Below are 25,869 nucleotides of genomic sequence, written 5' to 3' on the forward strand. Positions count from 1 at the left end.
GTTAAACAGAGCCAAGGAACTCAACCTCGAGGAATACACACAACTCAGAAGAGCGACCCTGGCCCGTGTCTCTCTCCTGTTGCCCATCTACTTCTACAAAACACATGCTCAAGGCTGTGTCACAGGAGTCCAACATCTTGGCTCAAGTCCTGGGAGCCATGCTGCCTCCCCTGGGCGGAAGCCGTGCCCACAGCGGGTCAGACCCCACGTCAGTTCGGGCCAGAGGAAAAGGTGCCTGAGGCCACGTCGGACAAGGACTTACTTGTCTCTCTCACTATGTGGACACCCGATATTCTTAACACACCCTAGCTTTTCCTGTTCACAAATTTACCAAAACACTTATTTCAGCCCATTTATTAAACCCATAATGGAATCAATATTTGAACCAGTACTTGAAACAATGTATACTTTTAGTCTGGTCCACGTTCATGGCCCGTAGGCCGCCTGTCCTTGTCTAGCAGAGCACACCACGGTTTTATCATCCCCCGCTCACTTTATTCCAAGCCCCAGTCATTCCAGGGACTGGCTGTTACACCTAGTTCGTGCACCCCACACAGTTCCTCAGTTTATACCTTTGAACACGTGTTCTCCCGTTCTTTCTCCCTCCATCTTCTCGGATTCTTCAAACTGAAACGATTCTCAAGGCTCCCAGGGAGCTCTGACCTCATCCTGCTTCCTTCTTCAGTGGCTCCCAGAGAGCTGGGTTCTACGACCGTCCAAGTGAGATGGACACGTTGGCTGAAGTGAGAGATCGACCTGAAGGCCAGAGCTGATGGCCAGGCCTTGACAGTCCAGCCTACACGAGAGGAAGTCCCTGGTGAAGAAAGGTCAGCCCCACTCATCACCGTGTCCACAGGGGGTGTTCGCAGAGTGGGGACGTCACTCGAAGGAGCCAGCGTCGGGAGGCGTGGGGAGGAGTCTGCACACTGTGTTAGTGCTTACAAAAATGTGTCTCTCCCCATGATTGGGCTGCAGGGGCTAATGAAAATGTCAGATTCCTCTGATTTGGCTGAACTTTGTGAGCACAGTGCAGCCATACCGTTGATCTCATACTGATCCGAAATGGGCCAAAATACAGGGGTGGGCCAAAACAGGTTTACAGTGGGCAGTTGTTCCTATGGAAAATAATACAGTCATCAATAAATAATAACAGAATTGTGTTTCACGTACTCACAACTGTGAACCTACGTTTGCCCACCCTATGTATGTTTTTCATTGTATTAAAATGGGGAGAATTATGACTTGATGCATATGCTTTGGGAAATAAAACTATTTAAAATATTGGTCCGTGGGTGAACATGACAAAGCACGGTACTGTAAGGAAAAATAAAACCAAAGGTTATTTGTGTGCTCTGGATATGGAACCTGAAGCATATTTTTCCTTCCAGCCACCCCTCACAAAATTCACTGGCACGGCCCTGGCTGGCGTAGCTCAGTGGATTGAGTGTGGGCTGTGAACCAAAGCATCGCAGGTTCGATTCCCCGTCAGGGCACATGCCTGGGTTGCAGGCCACGGCCCCCAGCAACCACACGTTGAAGTTTCTCTCTCTCTCTCTTTCTCCCTCCCTTCCCTCTCTAAAAATAAGTAAATAGAATCTTTAAAAATTAAAAAAAAATGCACTGGCACATGGGGAATGAGAGTTTTATGTTCCCCACACACCTGGCATTGTTCCTAGAGCCTCAAATCCGCAGTGACCTAAACTCGATGGCCTACTGTGTGCCTTAGCTACAGAAGGTGTTGAATAGCAACAAATTGATAATGAATTTTAAAAATGATTGTGTTCACTAACTATGACATGTTTAATAAGAAATCCAGCTCCATGTCAAGGAGACTTATTAGTCATGCATGACCATTTATTAAATACAGTAGCTGGCTTCATGGCCCCACATCAGGCAGCAGTGAGGAATGTTACCATATGCTGACCGGCCGGCTCCGCGACTCCTGAAAGTGCGAAGTCCCTGCAGATGCTGGTGTCTGTGCACTCACAGCCCTGCGGTACAGTTGTGAATCCTCAGGCTGTCCTTGCAGGTACTCCCTTGAGTTTGTGTACAGACAGGGGTTCAGAGAGACTACACTGATGACTGTGTGGCCAAGGCCTGGAGTGTGAGGGGAATTCAGCTTGAACGGAAACCACCTGTGGTTGGGGGATGCCTCAGTGTGTCACGCGAGTCCCCTTTGGGGCTGAAGGACTCACCTTTCCAGCAGCTGGGAGCCGTGTCCTCATCAGCTCTGCACCGTAGGCCATCTCCAGGAGCCACCCCCCCATCTGAAGAGAGTGTTGTCCTACTGGTCAGACCCCCTTCCCCGGGGCAGTCCACATCCCATAACTGGTCTTGACGAGGTGATAAAGACTTGGCCCCCTGGCCCCAGCGTGGGGCACCTCTTCAGAGCTCCTGGGGGGTCAGCCAAGGCCCTCGTTGAGACACACGGCAGGTACACTCCACCCTCTGCTGCATCACGCTTCCTTCTCCCAACCCCACCCCACCGCCCCCTCCACCGGCGGGCACGGATCTTCCAAACTCCTTAATCAGTTTTCTGCAAGCTGATTCCATCTCAGAGTCTGCTTCACAGGGAACCTGACCTGTAACACTACAACGGTCCTGGGCGCTTATATCCGAAGGTGCGTGTTGGGAATATTACATTATACTGTAAAGGATGAGAGTGGCTAAAATGAAAAGGCGTGAGAGTGACCAAAAGGAAAAAGACAGTCTCAAGGGTGAGGATGTGGAACAAGTGCAACTCTTATACACTGCTGATGGGAGTGTAAATTGGTGCCATCACTTTGGAAAACTCTTGGACATTATCTACTAAAGCTAAATAGCCGGGGTCATATCCTGCTGTTCCTCTCCTCGGGATGTACCCAAGAAAAATGAAACATACTCACCGAAAGAAAAATGCACAGGAGTGTTCATAGCAGCATGCTTCCTCAAGGACTAAACTGGAAGAACCACAGTGTCACCAGCAGCAGACTGGATGAGTTGACAGTGTTGCATTCGCACAATGGAGTACCATACGGCCATGAGAATGGAAACCTGCAAGTCCACACCTCAAGTGAGTGAATCTGGCAAACATGATATTGAGGGAAAACAGCCGGGAACAAAACAAATACGTAGTGTATCATTTCATTTATGTCAATTTCAAAATCAGACAGACCTACTCTCTGGTGTTCCAGGTGAGAGTGATGGTCCCCGCAGGGGAGATCAGTTGTGACAAGAAGAGGTTCCAGGGAGATAGTGTGGGCGGCATGTATCCTGTGTCAGTCAGTTTCTTAATCTTGGTGCTGGCTACGGGAGCGCGTTCAGTCTGTGAACATTCATCTTCCGGACACTTAACTGTTCGTGCACTTGTCCGTATATGTGTTATACTGAAACTGCAAGTTCACACAGCAAGAGAGGAAGAAAGGGCCTGCTGCAGAAGAAATGTACCTTTAAGGATTCAGACTCAAATTCTCCAGATTTGAACACAATTTCTGCCGTCCACTGCTGCAGACTCGTCCTGATAATTCAGGTCCAGAAGGGCGCCAGTTGGCTCAGAGTCATATAGCCACGTGATGGTGAACGGCTTCCGAGCCCTGTCTTCCCTCCCCTTCCTCGCAGCAAGCAGAGCCCATGCAGTCACTAGAGTCCTGATTAGTCTGGACTCGCTGTTGGCCAAATAATCATCATCAGTGCAGCCTAAGCAAGACATAGAATGTGCAGGGAAATAAGGCTTGAACAAAGACCTAGAGGAGCATTGAACGTGATATACTGTGTCCGAGGTAACAGAGATGTCATCCATTTCTTAGAGGCCTCTCTCCTCACCTATCATCCCACCTGCACATTGTGTAACCATCAGTGTGGCCTTCTGATTAAGAGACCACAGAGGAAAAGGCTTGAGCCATGAACTAACTTGCCTCTTTCTCCCTGGACTTTCCCCCGTAATCTTTGAGAGAACATTTGACAATTCAGTGCTTTCAGGGCTTCTACTGACAACATTACCTGTGTCATGGCATCATTGTAAAACAGAGCTGTTATAGCTGCTTTATATTTTTTAAAACACTGCTTCCATAAGAGCTTGAATTTAGCTTAACAGGTAATAGAGATGAACTTCAAGATTAAAATGGAAATGCTCCCTGTTCCTTAAGTGTGTTAGTGTGTGTGTACACATGTGTACACATATGTGTTTGCGTGAGCACGTACTGATTGATGTGTTTGTGTGGTTATATGTATGGGTGTGTTCACAGGTGTGTTTGCATGAGTGTGTGCATAGATGTGTTTGCGTGTGTGCATGGGTATGTGCTTACACGTATGCATGGATATAGTCATATTTGCATCTGCATGCATGCGTGTTATGCCCATGCACAGTCTCTGTTAATATGATTCCATTTGCAGGGTGCATGTCGCTCTCTGGCTCTCTGCTTTCAATTACACTCAAACTACTCCAAAACCTCCGAACTAATCCTAATCAACTTGGAAGCCACCACACTCAGGCCTGAGGCTGTCAAATGTGAGTGCTTGCAGATGTCAGTGCAAGAATCCAGAGGACAGACCGAGGCTGAGTCACTGAAAAAGGCGTGCCAGCGCATCCCAGTTTGAGCGCGCCGGGGCAGCCATGAGAAAAACGTGTCGTGACAGTAAATCAATAACCTCTTGGACACCGTCCGTTTCTGAAATATCCCTGGTTAATTATGCCAGGGCACACTTGGCAACAGTACTTTGCTCCAGCATTAACCTAATGCTTTTTGCATGAAGCAGGATTATAACTGGTTCTCATAAGTCAAATTTGACATTTCAAATCAGGCTTTAAAGGTTTGGGTTATAGATTTTATAATGTCTTCATGTCCAACATAATTGCCCTTATTGCTGCTAGCAGACATTTGCCAATCAATCAGAATATCATTTGTTTTATCGTAAACAAGAGTAAATCAAAACCATTTGAAGTCTTTGTATTTGAAGAGTCAGTGAAGAAACTTCTTTAGGATCACCGAAATTTCCTTGGACACACGACAGAGGAGTGTGGTGAAATGATAGAAGTCAGTGGAAATATTACTATTTTCTCACTTCAAAAAATTAATGCCTTTATATTTTGTGAATATACCGCTTTTAGTTTGATGACTTGATCGCACAGAAATCTGGTTTGGGGCAAAGTAGTCCCTTTCCTTTCTGTAATAGAAAATTATAATTTTAAAGATGAGTGTATTATTTGTATTTATATATTTTAGCCAGGAACTTATATTTTATCAATTGCCCATTAAATAGGGTTTACTTAAAGGAAAGTCATAATATCATGTTCCTTGAACAAAGGTTTATTGAGCCCCCATTAATTTCCCTGCACTGTGCAGGGAGCTAAGAATACAATGGTCACTGAGGTTTGCTCCCTCTCCCTAAAGAAGTGCTTCCAACATATCAGGGTCACTTTCCCACTTGTTAACTAGAACATTACAAAGCATATTAATATACCATTATATGCATAATGTTACACATATGTGTGTAACATAGATATACACACATATGTGCAGCATTAAGCACCATAGTGTAGATATGTAGTGAGAACATTCATAAAAAGGGGGGATTAATTCTTTCTGGGATAAGGGTGATGATATGGAAGAGCATTAGTCAGAATAAGCTAGTTTATTCGAAGGTGGCCAATTAACCCTAAAATCTTAGTGAACTAACCTCACAGAAGCTTATTTCTCACCCCACACTGTCTGCTGCAGCCCACTAGACCCCAGGGCAGCCCCTTTCCAGGCTGTGACTTGGGGATCCAGGGTGCTTCCATCTCGTGGCTTCGTCGTTTGAACATATAGCTTATGGGTCACTGTGACGGGGGAAGTGAGTTCACAGCAGCTGGAAAGGCATCGGCCTAGAAGTGTTCATATCACTTTGTACATAGTAGACTGTTGACTAGAACCAGCCACAACGGCCTTGCCTAACTGAGAAGGTGCAAGCAAGTGTGAGGGATGATTTTTTGATGAGCTGAAAATAACCTTGCCATAAGTATATGCTAAAGAGGAGGTCCCAAATATCCGGGGAATCCAGTAAGAGAAGAGTGTGAGCAAAGGCATGAACACGTGAGCCCTTTTGGTGGAATGGCGACCGTCGCCAGTACAGAATGGTATGAGGTTAATTCAGAAAAGTACGTTGAATCTGATAGTATGAACCTTTGAAGGCAATGCTGAGAAACTTGGACTTTGTTCTGAAGATATTGAGAAGGTTTTAGAGAAGAGAACCAAATAGTCATAATTGTGTTTTTAGAAGAATACCTTGACATTGGAGAAGGCTGATATATATGGATGAGTAGAATCATTTGAGTTCAAAATAATTTTTGAGCAGCATAGAACATTAAAATCTAGCTTCTTATACTTCAGTTTCTTTCTTAATTTTAACATGCCCCTAGAAATGAGTTTCCTTTTTCTATCCTTGTCCCTGAAACTTAACCAGTGTGTCGTGATCTTTAAGAATGCTTCCAGTTTTACTCACTATAGAGCAGTTGGTTACCTTTCCTTTTGCCTTGCCTCCTACCGCTACCATCCCCACCCCCCAGGGCTCTCCCTTCTGCCGCCGTCCAGCCCACCCTGCAAAATGCTTTCAAAACGCTGTTAAGGATTGTAGGCTCAAGAAAAGACAAGGAAGATAGCTCAAATAGCATCTCAGGAAGAGAATGCCTCTCTGTGTGCATAGACTGGTTATTCTGACTCCTGCCCCTCTGCCTCCCTGATGCCCTCGGTGCCCATGGATGAGCATAAGGTCTGATCTGATAGCCTTCATTTTAAACTTGAATATGGAGGCTATTCATCCTTCAGCCCCAGGAAATCTTTCTTCCCAAATGGAATGGTATGGATAAGAGAAAGTCTCTGTTTTTTTTTTTCTCTTAAGCACGACCAAAAGACAGAGAGTTTCGCTTCCTAACACCAATTCTTCCACTGGCTACTCCCTTATTTTCAGGTCTTCCCAAATGTTCTAGAGTTGGTATAGGTTGAAAGCTGGGCTCAGAAGCCAAAATGCCCAAGCCTAAGCCCAAATCTACCACCTTCCAGTTGGTGACCTTGAGCAACTGCCTTCACTGCTCTGTGCCTCAGTTTTTACAACATGGAATCAATAATAATATCTGTGCCAATGAAGTATCGTGAGATGTAAATGAGGTTTAATCCGTGTAAAGTACTTACTACAGTCCCTGGCATGCGGTAAATACATTAGACAGTATTATTTAGCAATGTGTCTTCTATAGAGATTTCACAAAAATAACTTGAATTATTTTTTGCACATACTGTGCAAGCCACTTTTACCATAAGATCTCATGTAATCCTAATGCAACCCTAATGAATTTGTTCTCTTCTGGGGTCAGAGAATTCAAATTTGTACTAGCTTAATTGAAATGCATTCCCAAGAATAGTAACTTACTGGGAGCAAGGATCATCGTCTGCTCTGTTCTGGGATACATTTTAAGTACCTGGAGTTCTGAGTGGCACATGGTAGAAGTACTGGAAGCATTTATTGAATGAACAAACAAACGAGCCTGGCAAGCAGCATGTCTCACTCGGTAAAAGCAGAGGTTTGGAGCCAGGTAGACCAGAGGTCTAATGCTGGCTGCACCGTGTACTAATTCTACATTACTTCTGACAAGCTAATTACTCTGTTCTTCTATTTCCTCATTTATAAAACTAAGGTGAAAATAACTATTTCATTAGAGTTGCTGTGAGAATTAAATGCAATGCTGGTGGAAAATACCTAGTATCAAACTGACTGTATATTGGTAGCTATTTTTATTACTATATATTCAGTATTTGTGCACATAAATTAATAACAGATGAATCAACATAAAACACAGAGGGATGGAAGAAGTCATATCTACATGTTTATCTGCCAAATATAAATTTGCCAAAATTAAAGACTAGCTTCCTTTTTTATTCTTTTTCCTTTGTTGCTTTTGTGTTGTGGCATGTATTCAAGTAAAAGAGAAAAGAAGAGTAGAAAGGGGGAAATTGTAGGTGGGGAGGCTGCAGGGAGGTAGGGAAGAGTGGATGCTGAGGAAGACCTAGAAAAAAGTCATGGAGAGAATCGAGCCCCTTCCTTGAGGAAAGAGCAAGCAGGAAGGAAGGAAGGGAGGGAGGGAGGGAGGGAGGGAGGGAGGGAGGGAGGGAGGGAAGGAGGGAGGGAGGGGAGAGAGAGAGAGAGAAAAGGAAGGGAGGGAGGGAGGGAGGGAGGGAGGAGGGAGAAGGAAGGAAGGAAGGAAGGAAGGAAGGAAGGAAGGAAGGAAGGAAGGAAGGAAGGAAGGAAGGAAGGAAGGAAGGAAAGAGGGGTGTATTGGTAGATAAATCTTTCCTCTCTCTAATCCATCCTCCACCCTGCCTCCAGCTTGCTCTTTCTATTAATATCCAAGTATGTTTCTCCCACCTCTATATGCCTTACACTCCACAGGAGGGGTCTCTACCCCTTAAGCTTGTACAGGTACCTCTGCTTTTTTATAGGACCAAGTGCATAAGAAAGCCCTCTGATTGGGCTTATGCCTTTGTCAACTATCTGAACTCAATTCTCCATGCTCTTTCATGTCCGCCATCTGTAACACTCCCCTCGGAGGCCCAGGCTGTGCCTTCACACCTTTTTCATTGGAAGCCTTGCAAATAAACTCCTTCCTTTATCTTTTCTTCTGCTGGTGAAGTCCGAGTCACACTTACCAACTCAATTTCAATGTCTTCTGCTGCATACCATTGTCCTTGACTAGCCCACTGCACCATCACAGGGCCGCCCGTCTGCACGTATCTCATCACATTGTAATCCTTTGGGTGTCTGAAGGCGGTCATCAGAGGTGCTCTTCTGTGAGAACCACAAGTATGAATTGTAAACTGTCCACGGAAGAAGTGAATACCTTTAAATCACTTTAAAGTCACTGCTAGGTTTTAAGATACCACGTGGGACATCTCTGGCATCACATTTACAAGAAGAAAAATTCCTTTTGGTGGCTGACACTGCTGGATGGAAAAAGAGCCCCTCCCCCCGACCAGAGCCCCTCTTGACACACAGACCCTTAGTACCTTGTGGACACTGTCATCAGGAAGGTTCAGCAAGAGACATTAACAGCCCTCAAGTCCAAATGCTTTCCGAATGCAAAAATAATAGACCAGTAAAATGGTGCCACTCACTCAGTATAATCGACACCTCCTTTGCTCTTAATTGCAAAGATATGCATGCCTTGGTTTAATGTAGGTTACTGTTTGGTTTATTGGGCCTAAATATTAAAACCATACCCTAAGAGTTGTTGGGACTAATGTTAGGACTGGATGAGTCCCAAATTTAGTATTGTTCCCATACAGAGTTTTGGAAGTGCTTGGAACATACTGGCACTCAATGAATATTGGTTCCATCTGAATCTCAGTTTCTGATGCCGGATCACGCTTCTAACCTGATTCTGAGATGCCTGTACGTCAGAGCACCTCAGACTGATGACAGCCAGCAGAAGCAGGTATCCAACACCACTCTAAAAAGACAGAACCAGGAAGGCTGCGGCAGTTTCCGGGGAGATGCATCCTATTGCACAGGCATCGACGGCCACACTCTAACCAGCACCACAGCCCCTAGGAGAGGGAGGCACATGACAAGGGAACTCTCCTGGAAACCGCAGTGATTAAGACGTGTATTTCCCTGTCATTTAAAGCACTAAAATATCTGTCCTATGAAGAGAATGAAGAAGGGTTGCAAATTTTGAGCTGACCCATTAGTAAAATGAATAATCACAGTTTCTGGTGGTATGATAAAATGCTGTTAAAAAATTAGGTTTCAGAGTTAAAAAGTTAGGTTTCTGAGAGCTTGCCTCACGTTTGTCTCCAAGCTGCCAGGGATGTCACTGACCCCTCCCCTCATCCACTGAGGAATCGCTCCCACCCAACACCGCCTTTCCCTGTTTTCGCCAAACGTTCTATTTATGTGGAGAGCCCAGAGCTTCGCAAAAGTGAGGAGTCGACAGCGTTTTACAATCTTCACCAGTTTTTCTGACATCACCATTTCTGTCGTTTTCGATCATGCTTTGCTAATACAATGGGCATTATCCTCAAACTTGAAATTCCTTCTTGCTTTATTATAGAGTTTAAAAATTTCTCTTTTTTTAACCCCCTTTTATTCTAGAGGGGATTAAGAGGGGGGAAAAGCAAATGACATATTCAAGTTGTGATCTGGAGTGCACAACTGTCTGTATGCTGGAGCGAGTTTCCCGTGTATTTTTATTTGTGATTTACCTGCACACGTGTCAGGACGTCGCAGGAGCTCTCCCTCACCGCCTGCCCCCAGGCAGCTCCGCTCACATCTCTAGCCCTGGATGCATCCTGGCGCCCACAGCAATGCAGCAGTGGCTGCGCGCCTCCTGCGCACACACAGGCACTCGCACACAGCCATCCTTTTTTTATGGTCAAAAGTTGTCATAGGGATATAGGCAAACCTAGGTACCCTGACTAACATGAAGGCAAGAATCGTGGTCTGCTTACATGGGAACTACCAGCAGCGCTACTCCACATCCAGTAAACCAGACACCCTGGGAGCAGGGCCCAGCAATCTCATTTCTAACAAGCTCACATTACTCGGAGAACACTCCCGGAGCGCTGCCTGGGTCCCACGGATGCAAATAAGTAGACTGGGGGCTGCCAGCTCTCTTGTTATTCGGCTATGCAGGGGCTTGTCTGGTGCACCTCACTATTCAAAACCTGGTTTTGCTTCCAGGGAAGAAAACTGCTTGTATCTGGTGTTCATATGGTAGGGGAGCAGTACTCTCCTATTTAAAAAAATATTGGGGAGAAAGGAGAAAGACCAGAGAAATAGCAGTTCAGTGTAGTCTTCAAATCTCATGTGTTGCTTTCATAATGTACACTCTGATTATGGTCATAGTGTCGAACTCTGAAGTGAACTTGAGCGGTCCCCTAATGCACCCACCCTACTTGCCTGAGTTCGTATCGTCACACAGCACAGTTTGTATTCTGTTTATTCTAAAACTTTCCTTTAGTTCGTAGGCTACCCCTTGCTATCACAGGCAATCAAAATGTTTTTCCCATAGCAAGTCCAGATCCTCCTTGTGCGGTGTCAATCCATTTCTTTAATCCTGCCATAGCCCACTAAATTCCTCCATAAGTACCTGAACTTCCTACTCATCCGTCTCTCCATTTTTCTGGTAAAAGGCCATCTGTTCATAAATCAAACAATTTAGCAGTTAAGAAGCACAACGACAATTTACGATCATCCGTTCCAGTGCATAGGCCGTGTGCCCTGATGACATGCGAGATGATTTATGGGGCACAGAGACCCGGCGCTACACAGTGCTGAGTCGCAGAGTGGGGAGGTAATTCCCTCTCAGTTATGTTTCGGTCCTCCTGATTCTGCTTAGCAGAGTCTCTGTGTCATGCTGGCATGTCTTTAATGCCCCTCTAATACTTTTATAATACTCCTACTTAGTACGTATAGAGCGGACCTCAGAATCAGGTTTTAACAGCAAACATATTTGGCAAATATTTATTAAGATCAATTACTTTTCATTGTATTGGTGGTTATTTTCTTTTTATGACAAATGATACTGTGTCTATGAGAGTTTCTAAGTTCCATACATTTCCCTTTAAATACATTTATGTAAGAAAAAAATTGAGAGTAAGAATATATTTTTTAAAAAATCAGCATGTAATAGGCTGAATTTTGACTTTTTACTTTTTTAGGCCTAAGCACTTGGTATTTGTGACTTTTTCTCCATTTATTTATTTACATTTATTAATATACACATTAATATACATACATACATTTGTTTTATGCATATATGATATGCTTTAAAACATTATTTTAAATATATTTATATAATGTGTTTATATACAAATATGTATATATTTTGTATGTAACATTTATGACTGCATTGGTAAAAACATGAATATAATCTTCAACTCTAAAAGTTAATTTTTTCCTCCTGATTGTAAAAGAAATTAGAACGTTTGCATGGGCCCAAGGCACTGCGTCTACCACGCCTAATGCATATGTGGCCCTGGTATGCGCTATAGCAAAACTGAAAACAGTAGTTCCTCATGACTGAAGCTTGACATGCATGAATTTAATCCAACCTCCTCATTTTGCAAAGACCAATACTGAGCTTCACAAATGTGCGAGCACCTGCCTGAAGTCTTACAATGAGGCGGGCACAATCGGAGCTGGGTCGCAGATGCCAGTTTCCCGGTCTTTCTACGCTGCTTCCTTTTTTGGATCTACTTCTTCAAAAGTTTTTTTTTTTTATCCCATCTCCCTTCCATCATAATGAAACCATGGGTCCTTTCTCAAATCCAGCCCTCTGCTCAGGTCTGAGCATGTCTGTGCAGAGGCGACACTGCCTGGTGGATCCCCTCTGCAGGGAGACATTTGCTGGTCAGTTCTTGGAGATAGTCTGATCATTACTGCCCCATGGAGATTCCCACATTATATAAATATATTTAAAATAATGTTTTAAAGCATGTCATATATGTATGAAACATAAATGTATGTATATATATTAATGTGTATATTAATAAATGTAAATCAATAAATGGACCAAAAAGCCTATGCAAACCCTATTAAGAAAAACACAAAGGATAAAAAAGGGCCAAGACAGATTTGGGCTTTCCTTTTTAGACACAATCTTCCAAATACAGTCTCATTAAAATCAGCAGCAATAGGAAGATTGAGCATGGGTTGGGATAACTACTTACATCCTAGACCAGTACTTTCTAACACGGAGTTTATAGGGGAGATCAAGGATTTCCTCCTTGGGCTGTCAACCCTTCATCTCACTTGGCCACTTAATAAAACAGTCAACCCTGACTGGCGTAGCTCAGTGGATTGAGCGGGGGCTGCAAACCAAAGTGTCGCAGGTTTGATTCCCAGTCAGGGCACATGCCTGGGTTGCAGGCCATGGCCCCCAGCAACCGCACATTGATGTTTCTCTCTCTCTCTTTCTCCCTCCCTTCCCTCTCTAAAAAATAAATAAATAAAATATTTTAAAAAAAATAAAAAATAAATAAAATAAAAGAGTCAAACCTCAGTAACTCAGCTGCTGGGCAATTGTATTGATAATATGCTGCAGAAAACAGTGCAATGCAATTCTGAAGAGCCCCCTCTGGCAACCAGCCTTTATCCCTTTGTTTATCCAAAGTATATCTACACCTGCCTGAGAAAACTGTAAGTCAAAAGGTTTGAGGAATAGAAACAGATCATTCCTGGGTTTGCTTTTTTTAGTTGTCAAATGATCCTTTATTGAAATGTTTTCCTCTGCAGTTCTTAAGTAGCCAGGCATTCCATCACACCCTTTGGGTGTTGCCCATGATGTCATGAGGGTGGTGGCCATCAACATCACAGCCAACAGACCAGGCAGGCCCAGTCTCCTTCATGGTTCCAGAAAGCTCTCTGGCTCTGCAGATCAGCGCTACATCTATCAGGCAATGTTGACAACGCATCCAAAGAGCTGTTTCCACCCTGCTGGATGGGTCTTCGCTCCGCTCTCCACGTCTGGTTCCTGGAGGGCTTTGATGGGAGGGTGGAGGCAGAAGGCACCACCCAGTCTGGGCCTGTCTGTTCCGAATGGTCAGTTTCACTGCCATTCTCAGAGCCTCCCAGTCACCTGTTACCTTTTTTGGAGACAGACCCAAGGACCCGATCCTGGGAGCCAGGGCAGAGGCGGCACCAAATCCCCACTCTTGCACTTCAGGTGTTAAGACTTGGACCCTGTTGGGGGGAACTTAGGTAACATGACAGGGACGTTTGGTGCCAGAGGAACCCCAATGCAGGATGACTGAGGAAGTCGTGCCTTGGCCTCTTCTGAGCCCAAAACCGAAAAGGCTGCCTCCCACCATCTTTAACTATCCTTGCACCGCTGAGTTCTGACTGTATGCCAGCTGATTTTATTGGGTATTATTATTCAGAATGTTTATATGTCACAGGGGGGAAAGACACATTTAGCAAAATACTTTTTTTTTTACAGTGAAGACCTTTTTGTTTATTTTGAGGCTAAACAAAAAAAAATAGGTCTGGTCTGTTGAGAAGCAACATAAGCAATGTACAATCATGTACTTCCACAGGTTTATTGTGTCAAAGATTATTTAACTCGTATCTTCTAAAGATATAATTCTAATGTAGAAAACAGAGTATGAGATTTGGAGACAGACAGAACTGGTCTGAACCTTACCTCCAGACTTAGTAGCTCTGTTAGTTTGGGCAGGATAATTCCCTTTTTCAAGTCATTAGTACCTCATCTGCAGAATGGAGTTGATAATTCCCACTTAAGATGTTGTTTTGAAGAGTAAATAAATCGTCTCCATAAATATTTATTGATCCAGTGTGCCAGGCTCTTGTCTAAGTGCTACAAATACCACAGTGAGTAAAACATGAGATTATCATTTGGGGACAGCTGGTGGTCTTTTGTGGTTCTTGAGTCATTTCAGCTCAGTATTGCCAGGAGTAGAGAAAAATCTGGATTTTTTGTACCTGTACTTCTTAAACAATTATCCCTCTTGTCACTACAGATTTTGAGTTATAACTCAGCTTCTAAATAAAGGTCTCTTAGAGATTAAGCATGACCATCTTTAGAGTTTTACAGTTTTTCAAACTCATAAAATTTTAGCTACCCACAGGGCAACATTTATATTTGCTATAAATACTTTGCATGGTTTTCACTTTTGTTAATATACGCTGTTTATTGGTAAACATAATTTGAATGATACATTTTAAGAGAAGGAGATATGCATCCTTTAGTGCCCAGAAATTCCTAATGATAAGCAGTTGTTATCCTGATACAGAAAAAACCTTCTCCTGAGATTTCCCGCTAGCCAGACAGGCCCAGGCACAGCTGGGCACAACAAGATCTTTTGTCATTGGTTTTGTCACTGATGGAACAAGTAGCTCCTTTTTAGTGGTAATGGTGCCAGGGATGAAGTAATCTAGAAAGATATTTGTTTTTCAAAGGGATTTTCTGCCTGGCATCATCAAAGTACATTCTAACACTTCTAGGTAATGACATTTGATAATGAGCAACTAAGCCAGGCAAAGTACTGATAACTCGATGACTAAAAATTGTTAGATTTGTTATTTGAATCTATATAACTCTATAGAAAAATGGGTTATTTTACTGCTTGCTTTGGAGCAATAAATGAAGAGAGAGAATTTGGACATTATTTAGTAATAACAAGTCAAAAATAATATTGTCCTTCTATAAACTCACACACAAGCCATTAGAGTCAGCATTATTTTCAGTGTAAATATTTTATTTGCATGGATTTTTCTTCTACGTGAGATTTGATGAGACTTGGCCTTATTGCTAGCTGTATATTTGAATTTTACATGAATGCACCATTGTAAAACTATTGTTGGCAGCTGAAATTGTTGGTGAAATTCCAAGCCAGTGTCATCTGAGGTGACTAGGTTATAGTGAAAAAAAGCCCCACAATAAAATAGATCTTTAAAATGCATATTGTCTCTGAATTAACACATTTTGCATGGCTCCCCTCAGAGCTAATTATACTGTTTTAAAACAATAATAGAGAAACAAAAGATAAAGAAATATAAAGCCACCCAACTGTGCACTCACCCACCTGACACTCCGGGAATACCAAGCTCTAACTACTAATATGTTGACTGTCCAATCAGTTATCTAGAGAAGAATGCTTAAGGCAAAGAATTTCCAGCCTTAATATTTCTTACAAAATCCTGTTGTTCTTTTTTTTTTCTAGAATATAAATAGTAAGTTCCTCCAAAAATGTTCACCTGGATCCCCACCATGTCTTTTCCCGGCCAGGCCTATCTGCAACCTGACTCCATTTCGCTGCAATACTTACGAGAGTTTGAAAGTCATATCATTCAATTTCCTGCTTTTTCCTTGAATATGCAAACAATAGAGCAAGGGCAGAATGAAGATTCTTTCACAGCTGTTATGGGGTTACTAAATAGGATCAATTCTTACTTCTGACAATTCTATTCTTCTGCCAGTTTCTTACTCTTGGGAAACTAACTCTACAATATTAGAAGGTAAATCTATACCCTGACCCAGTTTTACCCAAGAAGCTCTCTGTCCTTTATATCTGTCCACCAAATTTCAGTACCAAGAGCACTGGACTTTCCTTTCTTCCTACCCAATTTCGGCCCCAACCTGGCCTCCTGAACAGAGCATATAGAGTAGCCACTGGATCTGAAAAGCAAGTGGTGATGTTCCACCCAGCTTTTCTACATTCTGTCTTCAAACACCATACCTAACTTGCACACTGCTGGTACAAACTGGTACATTATTCCTAGGAACTAATTTGGCATTACTCCTAACTTGTTGCTGATACACACATAACTTGACATTATATATCAACATCCTTAAAATCTTCATAGCCTTTGACTATAGGAAAAAAATGTAACATTCAGACATTCATAAAAAGACTTATGTAAAAGATATTTATAAAAAGGCTTGTATAGAATATATTTACTATGATACCATGATTTTAAAAAAACACATTTTATTTCTTTATTTTTAGAGAGGGGAAGGGAAGGAGAAAGAGAGGGAGAGAAACGTCCATGTGTGGTTACCTCTCGTGCACCTCATGCCGGGCACCTGACCCTAACCCAGACACGTGCCCTGACTGGGAGAACTGGCGACCCTTTGGTTTGCAGCCTGGCCCTCAATCCACTGAGCTACTACACCAGCCAGGGCTGATACCATGATATTTTTGATAAGTGAAAATTTGAAAATCTTTTTACTACTTACTGTTCAAGAACAGAGACTTGTGAAATAAATTTTTGTACATCTATAAGGTGGAATTTTAAGCAGCAATGGTCAGGGTTGATACTCTTAGAGGGGTTTTTAAAATGGCATATCAAAAATTTTCATGCTACAATTGAAAACAAAATTCACACACAGTTTGATCTTGACTGTGTATAAATAATATGAATGGGGGTAGGGACATACACCAAAATATTAACACTGATATTAACACTGGTTATTTTTACTCCTTTCTCATGTTCCACTTTCCCTCTTATACATCTTTCTGTATTATAGAAATGTCTTTTTATAGACATAAGTAAAATTTCAAAAATTAAGAAACAGAAGAAAAATACCAATGGAGCAATAGACATATTGCATGCTTTTATGTCCATGCTCAGCTCTCTGATGTTTCGCTTTCTCTGGGGATTTACACTGTCCGTTCTCCGACTGGAGACAAAACAGCTACTGAGGGGCGATGATGAGAATCTGTGTCACCTGGCCTCTGTTCTTTTTCAGCACACCACAGTTTTGCCCTTTATATTGATCGAGATGAGGACATCGCACCACGCGTATCCCAGCAGGAGCAGCGGACTCACCGCCATATGTACCTTCTCTGTTGGCTATATATTATGGTAAGGACAGTGCCTGCTGGGCTTTTGTATCATATTAGATTCAGCACTGCTAAATTTGGGCACATATTTCATTATGGATATAATCACTAACAGATTCACACTGCGTGCCTCATTTGGTCCAAGACCTGGGCTTTGTCTCATTTCCCCAGATGCTTATATTTTTAGAAAGTGTATGCCAAACCTCACACAACAGGAATTTGTTGAACAATCCCATGTAAGCAGTGGTTCTTCCAAGGCTACATTTTTCAACTCTTTTTCAAACTAAATGTTTTTCTTGGACACCAGTTTTATTGCTTAAGGGCTTTTTTGCTTGGGATTTTTTGTTGTTGCTTTTGTTGGGGAAGGGGGGAGTTGCGGCGAATGCAAATAAGGACAGAAGAAATGACCTCTTAGAGAAGTGACTCGAAACTTCATAGGAAACGAGTGAAAAATGTACATTTCCCTGAGTCAGCTTAAAATCTATTCCAGAATTAGTTATTACATATTGCGTCCACTTAATGGATTTGGTTTTTAAAATTGGAGTCAATAAATCACAAGAAATCTCCAATTGGTCTTTTGGGTATGAATAAGTCCCAAGTGGGAGACGCCAAATTTATTCAATAAGAGGTTTTGCCTGATGAGTTTATTGCACATTAATTGCAGTTCTTACCATGTTTTAATGTTTCAAAATTGTTTATCTTAAGAGAAAATTTCTAATGTCCCTTTATAATTCCAAGTCCTCTTTGATATATTAGCATACACAGAAGGGGTCTCCCCCGCCAGTATTTCTGCCTCTCAGGACTCGCTTGTCCTGACTTCTGGGTCACCAGACTTTCCTTTAAGCCTGAAGTACTGAATAATGTTCTTCCAGTCCCATCAAACTCCTGGAGCTCTTTGGGAGGCCCAGTGTTCATGGAGGGTGTTGTTCTGGCCAGCCCAGAAATATAAAGTAAAGGTCAGTTCAGTACTTCACAAGCTGTGTGAGAATGTCCACATAATGCCCCAGATCCGAACAGAGAGGGATCCGCTTCTAGGAAGTCGTGCCCTATGGCTATATCTAAGGGGACATCCAGGCTACAGACCTCAGCACAAACGTGCAGTAATGTTCCGTAGTAGCCGTCTAGATCTTTTTTCCACCCAAAATGTAAGTATGAACTTTGTCTGATAGAAAAGGTCCAAAGGATCAGGGCTCATGGGTGAAGAGTGACTGTGAAATTACATCTTAAACATGAAAATGAATGTATGTACTCTATACATATGAACTTGATAGTGGGATGACTCATGTCTTTCAGAAGAGCCATGTGGGGAAGCTACACAATTATTCCAAAGACGCTGTAATGTTCACAACATACCTGAAATTGCCTGTAACATTTGTTTAAGCAGCAAATTCCTTTCACTCCTCCCTCCCCCCAAATACATTCTCATCGTTTTGCATTCATATTTGCTTACCTATGGGAAGGGAATTTCCTTACTCTGGGAACTCTGGGTGTATTTCCATGAATTCATTTATATGCCATCAAATTATCTGAATCTTGTAGAGCCCCAGAGGTTTCAAGCACTACGTACTTTCAGATGGTTTTTCTCCCCCTGTGGGTACAATCAGTCCACGTTCCAAAGAGACACGTGGGAAATACTGTACCACATCGTCTTCATTATAGACCCCCAAGATCCCTCATTAAAATGAAGCATTACTCATGCTCTTCACGCCAAGTGGGGCTTGCCAGCTCTGTGTACTCCCTAAGCAAACCAGTGCTTGTTTGGACACGTATTTGCATTAACCAGCACATTCTCTCAGATACATCTGAGAAAGCTTTCAGAATAGACTTTTTGTTATTGTTCCGTCCTAGGCATTTACAGCTATGCCAGGACCTAAACAGTGTCCCTCACATCATGCCACATTATATAAATCCAAGGATCTTAATGGTTATCAAAAAGGTACTGGGTTTTGTTCTCCTTCAGACTATATCAGGGCTGACAGACCAGCAGAAGTTTTGGGGATATAAAATCTGTTGATAGCATATGAGGGTCCTGAGTAGACATTCCACAATCTCATGTCAGGTGGAAGAAAGCATTCCTCTTATCACATGCTGGTTATACAATAAATAGATCTCCCTCCCTGGTCCCTGTATGGTTGAGCTGATCGGTACCCCTGGGACTGCTGGCCAGGCTGGCCGTCTGCTTTGCTCTGATTCTAGCTTTCTCTCCCTCCCTGTCTGAAGCTGTTCTCTGCTTGGATTTGGATAGCAAGCGTTGAGAAAGCGAGGGACACCAGAACTTTCGCTCACAGCCTGGAGCCCCTTGCGCTCCTCCCTCTGTGGCTCCATTTCCCAGCCCCTGCATCAGTCCCACTCAAGCTCTATGTTTTAAAATCATCTCTGACTCCATTCATGGTCACTTCCAGCTCCTCACACTTCTCTGTCCACTTACCCAGGCAGGGGTCTGGGGTGCAAACACCTCCTTGTCCAGTTACGGTGGGCTCCTTTCCCGCATACCTCCCTCCTCCATCGCTTCCACACACACTCCTCTGCACCTCTTCGTGGGATTTCCTGAATAAATGGGGTGATCCACGTTGTCTTACGACACAGGGGACCTGTTGGTTTCCAGTGCAACGGCACTTACAAGGCATTGTAATGGAGCCCACACCTTTGAGAGCCGCACCAGTGCTTTTCAGGCATTACTGAGTTCCCAAACAACCCTTCAAGATGGGGATTGCCCGGCTCATTTTACAGATAAGGAAACTACAACTTGGAGGCATTATATGACTTGCCCAAGGAAAAGCCACTAGTTTCTGTGGTGGTTGCTGTTGTCGTTGCCAGAACTACAGTGCATGCACACCCTGGTGTGTAGCTGCAGAGTCTATACAATTAACCACTCTCTCCACTGCCTCTTCGTGTGAAGAACAACCCCACGGGTGAACAAATTAAGTGGGTTTTGAGTGTTGTTTCTATAGTGAAGCAATGGAACACCAGAACCAGCCATATCTAAGAGTTAAGGCCCCTTTCTGGACTTAATTCAGACTCCTCCACTTCATCTTTAGGGGCTTTGACTCATTCAGGTATAAAACAGGGGTAAGGATAGTGTGTACTTCCCAGGACAGTCATGAGGACTCAGTTACTTGTATGTAGAACCCATAGAACAATGCCAACATACAGTAAAAAGTTTCCATGTTTGCTATTATTGTTATTGTTATTTTTATATTTGCAGTTCTGAGAAACTCCTCAGTGAATAGTAGCAAGAGCGCATAGTGTTTTTTTATCAAGCATTTCAGAACTTTAGTTCCAATCATGTTAAACCCTTTCTCTTCCTTTTACTCTTCCTCACTCACTCATACACTTTTCACTTTAAAAATCCACCCCACCAGGATATAAAATATCACCTTTGTTCTTTTAAGTTTAAAAGGATCATCAGATAATCTTGAAGGGAGGCTGAGTAAAACAGAGAGCTTTAAGACCATGGAATGTTGACTGCTGTCACCCTAGTTGACAAATTCTGCACAGCAGGACACCCTCACTTCCCGTGCCTGGTGCAGGACTCCTGGTGGCCACTGTGTTCAACAGTGAGTCTCCGCTGTCCTGGGGAGTCTTCATGCAGCCTCTGACCATCACCCCCTCCCCAGCGGTTCTCACCCAATCAGAGCCCACAGGAGATCTCAGGGACCTCCCACAATACATAATACACGCAGACACTGACTGCACAGCGTGGTCAGGAGCAAGTCAGCATTCAGGAAGATGGGAAAGAGAGCCCCGGAACAGTCTTCTCATGGATACATATTTCTGCCACTGCAATGAACTTCTTTAAATCAAAGCACAGATTTCAGTTTTCTCGGAACCCTAATCTTTTTAAATTCCATATTCCAAATGTTATCACCCCAAGTGTGTTCACTGCACAACTTCCCAACCCAGAAAATAAAACAAAGTAAAATCAAGATAAAGTGATCTTTCTTTTGTGATGTAATTCCAAATTGTCCCAAATCAGAGTCCTGTCTCTCACTAAACTTGATTATCCCTCAGCTGTGCAATTGCAGATTTTTTTCTTGTTGAAACTTTTCTGTGTTTCCTCAAGTTGCTGCTGGAAACACCCATTATCTTAAAAACAGAAAGCAGTTCTTAAAAATAAAAGTGTACACAAACTTAAAAGCCATGGAAAGAATTTTTGAGCCATGAATGAGTAAAATTTTTAACATAAAACTTGTACCCTCTTGACTGTCAAAAATAATTTTTAGAGCACATCAAAATTCTCCTTGTGTAATTGAACACTTCTTCACCAGTTACATACAAATTGGCCTGCATGCAGTTTTTCTGTGACCAGCATGTGACATTTTCCCCTGTTCAACTTGAACGTTTCACTCCATCATAACTGTCTACCCAGATGACTCTTACATCTGTAACAGTGTGTGAAAGTTTTCCTGATTTCCAGCCATCGGAGAACTGGGACCACGCTGCAAGAGTAAGGTGATAGGTTATGTTTCTTTGAGCTGAAAAGAGATCTTTCTTGGATTTGATAAGAGACAGCCCAAGGACCCTGCTCCCTTACCCATCATGAAAGCCATCCATACTTTTTGCCATGCCCACCTTCCCCACTTTTCTGCAGCCTCGCTGGGGAAGAGAGAGGGGGTCTTTGCAGTCCTGAGTTTTGTGTCTAGGGAAGCCATTGGAGAAGGAAATGTCTCCCCTACTCACCAAAGCCCATAGTAAAAGGCTCCAAGAGAGTCCCTGGTAAATATGAGGGGAGAGAAAGGATCCAATTTAAGAAGCAGATTTGTCCACCATCCGGGCGCCTCCTACAGAGCATTGGAAGGACGTGGCAGAGTGGAGAGAGGGCAGCCTATATCCCATTGTATGCGGCAATGACGGGTGTTTCTTATAGATCTATTTTGCTATTGGGGGACATCACTGGGCTTGAGCTGTCTTGATGATGGCCCATCCAGGAAGGCCAGTCCCAGGGCAAAGGTATCCCAGCAGGAAGAAACTGTGGCATGTACTGCCATGCACAGGAGCTGGGGGTGTTCAAGAAGAGGTCAAGATAGAGGAGCCCTTCGGAGACGCCTACACACCTCACACATATGTACCCCATGCAAAAGGGAACGTCTCAGCATCAGCCTCACAGCATTTACCAGTGGGAGGTTGGTATTAACCAGAGAAAGCTGGGAGACTACTTGTACAACTACAGGCAGTGATATCAGGAATTGTTCATCCTTCTCCCATTTTCCACTCCCAGAACAACAGGGAAGAGACATCTCAGAACCAGGATATGCCCTCCCTTTCTACCCCAAGGTACTGGAGAGAGAGGGGCACAATGAAAGTGAAGAGCCCTCTTCCACTGAAGGCTCCAGCAATATCCTGGTTTGTTCAAGGGAAACAGAGGACCAGTGTGTTGGAACAGAGTGGGGGGAGAGTGAACAGAGATGCTTGGCAGGGAGAGAGGATCTTGTAGGGTCTCATGGGCCATTGTAAGGACTGCGTCTTTAATTCAGCATGAAATTGAGAGTCTTTGGAAGGTTTTGCGCATTACATTGATCTGATCTGAGATGTTTTTAAAGTATCACATTGATTTCTGTGTCTCAACACAGAATGGATTGGGAGCAAGGATGGAGCAGGAGGGCAGTTAAGTGGCTATAGAAGTGACACTTGTGGGAGATGACATGGCCTGGACCACAGTGGTAGAATAGCAGTGTGAGAAGCAGAAGGGTCCTGGGTATAGTTTGAAGATAGAGTCGGCAGGATTTCCTGTTTAATTCAGGCCAAGTCCAAGTCAAACTCCAGGCTCAGTCCTTCTCACACCTTTTTAACTTGCTGTGTGGCAGGTAGAATAATGGTGCACAAAGGTGTCTGCGTCTTAACCCTAGAACTTGTGAATGTCACCTCACGTGACAAAAGGGACTTTGCAAATGGGATTACATTGAAGATCTTGAGGTGAGGAGATTCGCCTGCCTTATCCAGGCGGGCGCAATCTAATCATCCAGTTCTTAAAAGGGGAGACCCTTTCCCAGCTGTGTTTAGAAAGAGATGGAGCCGTGAGAGACCAGTCAAAGACATGTGATGTGAAAAGGACTCACACAGCCATTGCTGACTTGGAGGATGGAGGAAGGAGGCCATAAGCTAAGGAATCATGGCTGCCTCTAGCAGCGAGAGAAGGCAGGGAATCAGATTCTCCAATGGAGCCTCCAGAAAGGAACACAACCCTCCCCAACATCTTAATTTTAGTCCCTAGAGCCTGCGTTGGACTTCTGACCTACAGATACATTTGTCTTGTTCTAAGCCACAAAGTGTGTGTCAATGTGTTACAGCAGCAATAGATAAATCACTTATTCTCTCCCCGCCTCAGTTTTCCCCTCTGAAAAAGAGGGTGATGATACTTTAGAACCAGAAAATGGGTATAAAATGCCTGCCACATAATTGGCATTATACCAAATAGTATATAGTAACCATTGTTGTTCTGTGTATATGCTAAGAACACTCATCACCAAGCCCTTATTATATGAAATGTTAAAGGGGCTTATCTAAGAAAAAGAAAATATGTACAGTAAAATGACAGCAAACTCACGATTATTAACAACCACACCTAAAACAAAAACAAAAACAAACTAAGTAAACAACTAGAACAGGAACAGAACCACAGAAATGGAGATCACATGGAGGGTTAGCAACAGGGGAGTGGGAGGAGGAGAGAGGGGAGAAGGTACAGAGAATAAGTAGCATAGATGGTAGGTAGAAAATAGAAAGGGGGTGGGTAAGAATAGTATGGGAAATGTACAAGCCAAAGAACGTACATGTGTGACACATGGAAATGAACTAAAGGGGGGAATGTGGGTGGGAGAGGGTGTGCAGGGTGGAGGGGAGTGAAGGGGGGAAATGGGACAACTGTAATACCATAATCAATCAAATATATTTTTTTAAATAAGAATGTTCAGCTGTAAGTAGCCTAAACTCAGCACCTTTCTGCGTGTTTCTTCACTCATTAACCTGCTCTGGGAGGTTGAGGTCCAGACCCTGGCCGTCAGGCAGTCCTTGCTCAGTTCCCGTCTTCCTAGGGGCTTTGAGCAAATTCCTTAACCTCTCTTTGCCTCATTTTTACCACCTTCAGAATGGGAGGTAATGCCTGCCCCACAGAATTGGTGTGAGGACTAATGAGCTTACAGGGAACTCGGGAAAAAAATAGCAATTTCCTTCTTCCCTAAGAGGAGTCTTTGTCTTTATGAGAAATACCCGTGTCTTTTTCTCTCTCTTCCCTACCACCCTTATCTTCCTTTTCTCTTCTCTTCTTTGTGGGGTTTGTGTCTTTTTACAACCTATGCTAAAGAGCTTTCTGAAATTTTCTTATGGTTCATATATTCAGGTCTTTCCTGAGCTCTGCTTTCCCCCTGACAAGTGAGAGTGTCCTTGCTTTCCCATTATTCTAATCTGCTTATTTTTACAACCACTTTGTTGAGCGTGAGTTACTGTTTCCTCATTTTCTAAGGAGCGGGCATCTATCTGGACAATTGAGGGCCTGCTGCCCGGAGTGTGGCTTGCACTAGGTGCCTCAGAGCGTCCCCCTGACTGTTGATGAAGTCCGTGTTTTTAGGACTTCATCTGGACAGAAAAGGTTTATTGTGCACATACTTTATCTCAATGTCCAGTATGTATTATTTTGAGTTTCACCTTCTCCTACACCCAACAGTAGGGTTCTCAGACATTCTGGGAGAAGATGAAGAACTAGAACTCCCCATACGTTATTAAACATGACCTCTGAGTCATTTTCTGTGTGCTTTTGATCCTTTCCATGCCCCCCAACACCCCCACCGCACATCCATACCAGCACTGCTGCTGCTTTCCCGGTCGTCTTCTGGAACCACCAATTTGAAGCCACTTGTGTCCTTGATGTTACTTGGCACTTTCACTTTGTGCATCTCCAGCCAGCTCTGCCTGTTCCCCTCCACCTCCCTCTCCCAGGCGCTCTCAGGAGATGACCTTGCTTTTTATTTCATGGAGAATATTAAAGGCTTTGTGTAACTTTTTCGGTTTCTTCCTGCAAACATCCTTTCTGCACCCACCCACTCTTGGCTTCCGGTGACAGTAGGGGGAGAATTTCTACTCCTTCCATCAGGTAACACTTCCCTCTGTACTCTGGCTCCATCCCCTCCCAGCCCTTCACCCATCCATCATCACTTCATTCTCCTGTAACGTCAGTCTCACCATGAGATCCTTCCAATCCATATTCAAACACACTCCAGTCCTAGTCTCCCCCTTAAAATTAACTACTCCTCTAGAACCATCCTCACCCCCTTTTACACCTGGCTATAGCACTATCTTCCTACTCACAGCCGAGTTTCTCCAAAGAGTTGTCTACACTGTCTCTACCCCCAGTTACACACTAAAGAGACAGGGCAGTGTAGCCATCAAGAAATTAGATTCATGAGCTAGACTGCCTAAGCCTGCGTTCTGCTTCTGCAGTCCGACTCTGGGCATATCACCTTACCTCTCTGTGCCTGTGTTTCCTCTTCTCTGGAATGGTATATTAAGAGTACTACCTCACAAGGTTGTTGTGATGACTAAAATAATGCTGATCTTTAGTATA

At 43.4% G+C, this 25,869-nt stretch overlaps 1 protein-coding gene across 2 annotated transcripts in view; it reads left to right on the forward strand.

Moving 5' to 3' along the window:
• AIG1 (androgen induced 1) overlaps nucleotides 1-25,869 on the forward strand; it is a 210,018-nt gene that overhangs the window by 150,081 nt on the left and 34,068 nt on the right. For both annotated transcript variants that reach the window (XM_045843124.1, XM_045843123.1), the window contains exon 4: nucleotides 17,219-17,334. In XM_045843124.1, coding sequence (XP_045699080.1) covers nucleotides 17,219-17,334 — 116 coding nt within the window. The remainder of the gene's footprint in view (nucleotides 1-17,218; nucleotides 17,335-25,869) is intronic.

The sequence above is a fragment of the Phyllostomus hastatus genome, unplaced genomic scaffold, assembly GCF_019186645.2.
Source record: "Phyllostomus hastatus isolate PE091 unplaced genomic scaffold, TTU_PhHast_1.1 phas_contig_40, whole genome shotgun sequence".
NCBI lineage: Eukaryota > Metazoa > Chordata > Mammalia > Chiroptera > Phyllostomidae > Phyllostomus > Phyllostomus hastatus.